At 40.1% G+C, this 7,590-nt stretch overlaps 2 protein-coding genes across 3 annotated transcripts; both read left to right on the top strand.

Annotated features, from left to right (window-relative positions):
- Positions 1-459: 459 nt before the first annotated feature.
- Positions 460-2,305, top strand: fkbp2 (FKBP prolyl isomerase 2). Of its 2 annotated transcripts, none has more exons than XM_046392618.1 (2): positions 460-1,480; positions 2,165-2,305. In XM_046392618.1, the coding sequence occupies exon 1, from the start codon at positions 1,037-1,039 to the stop codon at positions 1,451-1,453; it is 417 nt and encodes a 138-aa protein (XP_046248574.1). In that variant the 5' UTR covers positions 460-1,036; the 3' UTR covers positions 1,454-1,480; positions 2,165-2,305. The 2 variants fall into 2 exon arrangements, with proteins under 2 accessions (XP_046248574.1, XP_046248575.1); XM_046392619.1 differs by having other exon boundaries at positions 2,154-2,284.
- A 1,348-nt stretch (positions 2,306-3,653) lies between these two features.
- Positions 3,654-7,333, top strand: ncbp2 (nuclear cap binding protein subunit 2). The gene is made up of 5 exons (XM_046392617.1): positions 3,654-3,814; positions 4,324-4,410; positions 4,637-4,731; positions 4,946-5,084; positions 6,795-7,333. The coding sequence occupies exons 1-5, from the start codon at positions 3,740-3,742 to the stop codon at positions 6,891-6,893; spliced, it is 495 nt and encodes a 164-aa protein (XP_046248573.1). The 5' UTR covers positions 3,654-3,739; the 3' UTR covers positions 6,894-7,333.
- Positions 7,334-7,590: the final 257 nt, after the last annotated feature.

Below are 7,590 nucleotides of genomic sequence, written 5' to 3'. Positions count from 1 at the left end.
GGACCTGCCGCAGCGTCTGCGATCTCAGGACCCGCTCCGATGCGTCCCGGCCGGCTATCTGAGCCTTCGTAATGGCGTATGCTGTGATTTGGGCCGCCCTTCGAATCGGACGAGACTCTGCCAACTTCTCGACGACGCGGTGGTTGTTGAGGAGGTTAAATAACAAACGAGCTAACATTTTGTCCGGTGTTTCCCAAAGACCAACACGGACACGTTAGCTTAGCCACCTAGCAGCCCCGTCAAACTCCGCTCTGTTTCACTCCTGTAATGACACCAGCGTTCACCGTGAGTTAGCCGGACATTTAAAGTGACTGACGGTATCTTACACAGCCGAGTATGTTCCGGGTGCAGGTTAAATAACAATAACAGTACATAAAAAGTTGACTTACTTCAGCTGACCCAATTGACCGCTGGGTTACACCGGATGATATAACAAACTGTCTGGTGAGTGGGGCGGAAGTTGGTTTCATTTTCGAGACTTCAGGGACAATTTGAGCGACTTTTTCTTTGGGTATTTTTGATTTACGCCGCTATGTTTTGGTCTGGATAAATAATATTTCTATGTATATATTTCACTACTCAAATACTACTAATTACTGCAATACATTTTAGAGGGAAATAAAACAAAAGGTGAAGTTGTCACACATATAAGAAAGTATATGCTGGGTTGTGCCCCCCCAACACCATCTCAAGGAAAATAAAGGTTACAGTTACAGGTTAAAGGTTCGCCGAAACTGTTTGACAGAAATAGCGTTAAGCACTTAAAACCAGCAGAGAAGTTAGCATTTTAATTTTCCCCTGAACTCATGAAGCCATATCCGGTCGATGGCAGCTTTGTAACGAACCGTTGTCCGGATGTTTTTACTGGTGACACCAGCCGGAGAAATACGTCATATCGTACGTACATCCGCTCTCGGGAACAGATTTCTCCACTCACTTCTCTTATTCGTCCCCTGAATTCGCTCTCTGGGTTTTGAGCTTAGTCTTCAGCAAACTCAACCCGTGAACAGTCTGAAACGGTGAGTGAACTGCAGCCATGCGAGTCTTTCTTTTGTTCACCGTGACCGTGCTGTCTCTGAGCCCGATGGCAGTGAGCGGAGCCGAGAAGAAGAAGCTGCAGATCGGCATCAAAAAGCGAGTGGACAACTGCCCCATCAAGTCGCGAAAAGGAGACGTACTGAACATGCACTACACGGGCAAACTGGAGGACGGCACCGAGTTTGACAGCAGCATTCCCCGCGACAGACCCTTCACCTTCACCCTGGGCACTGGCCAGGTGATCAAAGGCTGGGACCAGGGCCTGCTGGGTATGTGCGAGGGAGAGAAGAGGAAGCTCGTCATCCCCTCCGAGCTGGGCTACGGAGACCGGGGAGCACCTCCGAAGATCCCCGGAGGAGCGACGCTCATCTTCGAAGTGGAACTGCTCAGCATCGAGAGGAGATCCGATCTTTGATGAAGACGAGAAGGCAACTTTCAAAACGTAAGTTGCTACGGATGTGTCTCACTTTGGCTGCAGAATTAGCTTCGGGTGAGTCTGATTTATGTTGATGTTGATGATGTTGATGATTTATTCATATTCATTTATTTTATTGTTATTGGCGAAGTCCGCCACTGCGGCCCAGGATTCAAATAGCTCCCACATGCACATGGATTTCAGAAGTATTAGGTGACTTTTTCTATATTTTGTCTCATAGATATGAGCCTCCAGGTTTACTGTTCAGTGTTGCCACTTCACATTAAAAGCATTTAGCTTGCAGAGCACAGGGTGACTTACAAGGGAAACTCTAGTTCCCTGTATTTGTCTACACAACAAGGCATGGCCACTTTGGCCTTTTCAAGGCAGTGGATCAGTTTTGAATTTGCCGGTTAGTAATGGAACAAGAAGGAGCAGCCACAGCCGTTTCTGTTTTTGTATTAGTATCAGATTTCAACAGCTATCTCCATCTTTAAATCAAAAACACCAGAGTCAATACTGACCCTGAGTTCTGAACCTCAAAACATGTTCATTTATTCAGAGAAAATTGGCACACATGCTTCTTTGCACCTTCAGGTCAAAGATAGACAGATAGTCTGAAAATGTCCCAAACGGATTTTTAGATTGAGATGATTCATTTGCTGTGTTTGTTATTACATGAATATTTATCGTACTATAATTTTCTTTCAGGTTCCAGGAGCTGCTGCAGCATTAAGTGGAGACATCTGGCCTCTGATGACGACTACACAGCAAATCTGGGAGTAAAGTTGAAACCCGACGGCAGAGCCTTTCACTGGCTTTCAAACTGGCTGTTATGCTCTGGTGTATTGAACTGATGTTTGCATTGTATGTGTATTGTATGATACAGGGACAGTATGTCTTTGTTTAAATAATGAGTAGAACTGACAGTGAGCAGCCATGAAAAGTATTTTTCTGTGAGCTGACAATAACATCGTGCTCTGCCGTTTCATCTCACTTTTGGTTTTAATTTTCTGTGATTTTTTTGTTTTAAGCAGGTTCATTCATATCCTTACATTCTTTTTACAAACCTGAAAAATTCTGTTGTTAGTTTAGTCAGAAGTCAGGTGGGGGACAGATTAGGATAAATGTTTTTTGTCTACTTTGAATATTTGAATTATGATAATAAAATGTTGACCTCATGGGAACTTTGCAGTCTCAAGTGGCTTTGTTGGACAAGAAAACATAAGATTTTACACTTTTCATTTAATCATGAATTTTTTAAAATCATTTGCAATAAGTTTGATACTTTTGTATGTTTCTCGTAAAGTGTGTATAAAGCATTTGTTAATACTTTTAAAGTCACCCTTGAAGTCTGATTTATGCAGATGTTCTGGTAGTTACACCCTGCACATGTTTGCTCAAACACTTTTTCATAAAGGTTTCTCATCTTTCAATTTTGCATGCTGTTTAGGCCAGGTTCTGAGGAAAATATCCGAAGAGTATAAGTAAAATTCCCAAAGCAAATATATAATCAAGTATACCTGACAAACAATATTAAAATATCTGAATATTATCAGTGATTTTTTTTTATTATAAAATCTCCTAAATATCTTGGTATAAAAATCTCAGAAGTACTGTTATTATAGACTGAAGTAAGAAAACAAAACACACAGAATAAAATGGAAAGACAAACAAAAGGATCAGTTTGTCAGTAGCCATTTGGTCATTGACAGCAGCCAATAGTGTGGCACCACATCTTAAAGTTCAACTTCCAGCTTCAGCGGGCTGGTCATGTGACCTCGGGCACTTCAACATCCGAAATGGAGTGTTTGGGTATATTTTTATAAGCAAAGACTAAGTTGAATTTATATTTAAAACTTATTTTTATTAATAAAAAGGCAGCCTTATATTCGCCTTAACGGTTAAATGTGGTCCTCCGTTTTTTTTCTTTTTTACCTTAAAGTGTTAGTTTATGTCTCAGTGGGTATAGTAATACTTTATTTCTATTTCTGTGCACTGACACAGTTTCGAGGTTTCAGAAACCTAATCGTCCCAGCAAATAACCTCTCAGCTTTTTTCTTTTTCTCCTTCTTCTTCTTTTTTTTTTTACATCAAACAAAATCAGTATATTAAGATCATACCAAATGATAGCGTCACTTAGCTGAATTAGACGTTCATATATCAACATGTTCCACCCGGAGGCCTTCAAAGGACGGACAAACACGCGCGGGAAGTAACGTCATTGCTTTTCCGCAATGCTAATAGTTGAATAGGAGCAGACCGCCTGGCCGTGGTTTCTTCACAATGTCTGTGAAATTAAACGCTTTGAATAGCGATTCTTACATAGATGTTAGTCAGTACAGAGACCAGCATTTTAAGGTAAGTGGGGGAATATTTTTAAAGGATACTGAAGGAACCATTTTTTAAAAATTCTTAATGTAACGGTTTTATTGTTAGCCAACAGTCTGCAACCGTTAGCAAACACATCGCAACGTATGTATGTAACTTAGTATGGATCCATTTATTTTTTGTAATCTTGCGTTCGGTTAAATTGGTGCTTTTGATCAGCCACAATGATTAAGGAAAGGCGATTTCATTACGTATTACGCTGACTAAAGCCACCGTTGATGCTGTGTTATGTTCTGTGCTTGGAGCTTCAAGAAAGCTAACCCACCTAACTTGTTTGCGAATGGCGGTTAGGTGTTAACGTATCAATTACAGATTCGGCTTTTATTGCCCAGAGTTGTATCGTCCTTACGACTTTCCCTGTTTTACTATAATAAAATCAACTAATCTAATAATAATGTAAGTAGTAGAGGTACCCACAATGTCTCCTTTGGCTTCTCCCGAGTGGGTCAGGGCTCACACTATGTTGCTTGTACTTTCAGGGCAACCGCTATGAGCAGGAAAAGCTGCTGAAGCAGAGCCACACTTTGTATGTTGGGAACCTCTCCTTCTACACCACCGAGGAGCAGGTGAGATACACTTCCATTATTTCAGAGTACATAATCAGTTTAAACCCTGCATCAACTCCCTTTGAAAACTGGTTTAATTCTTACTTTCTTTTATTATAAGAAGTTGAAAAACTTATTTATCCATGGATAGTTTTCTCCTTTTTAAGCCCTATCACTTAAATTTCATGTCCCTCTAGTGTTAACTCAGATCTCACTTTTCTCTGTTGTTTTTGTGACTCTTAAACAGGTACATGAACTGTTTTCTAAGAGTGGAGATGTCAAACGCATCATCATTGGTCTGGATAAAATTAAGAAGACTGCATGTGGATTCTGCTTTGTAGAGTATCCTTTCAAATGTTGGGTCCAAATTTGAAATACTTTGTGTTTCTAAAAAATACTGTTTCTAAAAAAAAAAAAAAATACTCAAGTCAATGGTCCGTTCGTCTGGCTGTCAACATTCATTGCATTGTTAAGAACTCCAGTGTGAGTCAAGTGTGTGTGTGCGCGTTATGCAAGTTGAGGGGCTTGCAACAGACCTTAACCCTTGCTGTACCAGATACTACACACGTGCAGGCGCAGAACATGCGATGCGCTTCATTAATGGCACACGGTTGGACGACCGCATCATCAGGACGGACTGGGATGCCGGCTTCAAGGAGGGACGGCAGTACGGCCGTGGTAAATCTGGAGGACAGGTGAGGAGTCTTACATTTGTTTATTGTTAGTACTTGTATAAATGTGCAGGTTTTCAACTTTGGAATCTGATAGTTTTTATAAATGTAATGTGGAAAGCTTTAACACCATAGATCTGAGAATGTATTGTGATCAACTAACAAAATACCGTAGATGTGATACACTCGACATATGAGTTAACATTAGCATTGAGTGAAATAAAACTCTAGACTGACTGAGACTGGATTGCGACCTGCTGGTACTGCCAGCCCCTCAGAGTTTGGACTAATGCATTTAGCTGGACAACGTTTATGATGAGCTTAAGGCGCTATGATGATTGTCTAAAATGAAGCTCAGAGTTTGAATTGGTCTGAAGAAGAGCTGTTATTAATAAATCAATCAAGCTGAGATATGGATGTTTTTAACTTGATGCAGATTAGACCTGGGCAATGAAATGATAACGATATGTACCAGCTACAAACGCTTCATCAACAGCAATTAAAAACACTTTAATGGTATCACTTAAATGTGTTTTATGCCAATCGCAATGAAAGCGCATAGCAAATATGTCCTGGCTCATAAACATCTCATATCCTTTGATAATGGAGCGCGCTACGAGTGACATGCAAACAGCCAGTCATTCAAAACTATTTAATAACAAGGTTCAGGGTCATTTAGAAACAGCCACCTTTGCATAGTTCATCCACAAGAGAGCGCTGACACGTCACATTATTTGTAACTGTAAAGCATCTCACTGTTCTGAAGCAGTTGATCAGTTTCACAAAGATGTTCATGAATATACCGTTTCTTTGGCTGGACATTAGTTCTGTGTTTTAATATCCAAAGGGTTGAATGCTTGAAACACTTCATGCTTACTTTGGCATAAAAATCTACTGCCATTCAAGCAGATTGCTTATCATGAATAGCTTTAGCCTGAAGTCTGTGTGCACAAAATCCACCTCAGTTAAACTGTAACTTCTGTGAAAAGCATGCCAGGCATGTCACACTGCACAAAATAAAATATCCAGTTGGGTAGTGCTGACCAAAAATAGCAAGAGAACCAGAAAATGTGACAAGATTTCCAACCAGAAGTACTAACAAGTGATTATTGGAGTTGGAACTGTTTGAGATGTGGCTGTGGTTTCATGCTAATGTGTAGTCTGTTACATGATTTGATTCTGCATCCCTGTCGACCTTAAGCATCCCCCTGGCTGGTTGCCTCATGGTTTTCAGGTTCAGCTGCAGGTTTTGTCTGTCCTTCATATGGAAGGTGTAGGCTTTCCCTGCAGTACAGCATTTTTACAAACAATGTAAAACACAGAATACTATGGCATTTGAAAAATGACATACTGAAATGGCTTTCAGAAGAAGTCAATACTGTATATCATGACATTTTAATACCTCAGCATGATATTTAGAAAGTGATATAACTTCCAAAATAAATTATGCATGATTAACCATGGCCTTTGAAGAGACAGCGTTACTATGGTGTGGCATTTGAAAAATGAAAGTGCATGTTGTGTTGTTAACAAATACAACATACATAATCACATCCAATTTTGTTGTTGTGGTTCACAAAGTGTCTTCTGGGAGAGTGTAAACAGTGAAACATAAATAATGGAATAAGAACTGGCAAATTTGGGAGGGGGGAGCAAAATTGCACATTAGTATGCGATTATAGGATTAGAGCTCTCTGCTAAAATATTGACAGATGTGCATTTACGTTTGTGTAGGTGAGAGATGAGTACAGGCAGGACTACGACCCAGCCAGAGGCGGCTACGGTAAGCTGGCTCAGCAGCATCGACCCACAGAGGCACGTAATACTTTTTAGACTGAACCCCACCACAGAAGTCCGTCTCTCAGTCCAGGACCAGATTTGTTCATTCTCCAACAACATGATACTACAGACTGTTTGCCTCAGTGTTATCATGAAACACACACAGCAGGTCTGCTTGGACTACTGGAGCTCAGAAATAAGCAGCTGGTGTTTATTTCCTTCAGGAGGCTTGTTTTCTGTTTGACTGCCTCTCTGACTCTCCTGCTTATAGAAATATAATAAATTTTCCTACACGCAGGAAAGGCTTTAATAGCATGTAGTGACTGGGCTGAAATATCAAGATGGTCTTGTTGCGTTTCCATGTCAGGTGAGGATAATAGTTTCATGAAGTAATACAAAGGAAGCATTCTGCCATCATCTTATCTCCATGAATGATGTCTCCCAAATTGTGTGTACTTTTTTAAATAAAGATTTTTTGACATTTTCTTGTTCAACAATATTATGTTTTTTTGTAATCACAATATCAGAGGATTAGTAATCCAATTTTGTTCATCTTATTCAACTCTGACTTTTTGGGGGAGAGTTGCACAAAAATAAATTTTCCTCTTATGTAAATAAATACAAAACAAGTGTGATTATAGGAGCATAAACCTGGACTGACTGGACAGTTTAGAAAACAGTGGAAACAAACTTAACCTTTTGAGTTGACAGTTACTTGTTTATATACAAAAGTTCAGTTTGTGGCCAGTCG

This window comes from Scatophagus argus, chromosome 6, assembly GCF_020382885.2.
Source record: "Scatophagus argus isolate fScaArg1 chromosome 6, fScaArg1.pri, whole genome shotgun sequence".
NCBI lineage: Eukaryota > Metazoa > Chordata > Actinopteri > Scatophagidae > Scatophagus > Scatophagus argus.
The sequence above is the reverse complement of the archived record's forward strand: the minus strand, read 5'-3'. Positions and strand labels throughout refer to the sequence as shown.

Coding starts and splice junctions, on each gene's coding strand:
- fkbp2 (XM_046392618.1), top strand. CDS start 1,037: ATGCGAGTCTTTCTTTTGTTCACCGTGACCGTGCTGTCTCTGAGCCCG.
- ncbp2 (XM_046392617.1), top strand. CDS start 3,740: ATGTCTGTGAAATTAAACGCTTTGAATAGCGATTCTTACATAGATGTT. Junction 4,411..4,636: donor TCTACACCACCGAGGAGCAG/GTGAGATACACT, acceptor ACTCTTAAACAG/GTACATGAACTGTTTTCTAA. Junction 4,732..4,945: donor TGTGGATTCTGCTTTGTAGA/GTATCCTTTCAA, acceptor TTGCTGTACCAG/ATACTACACACGTGCAGGCG.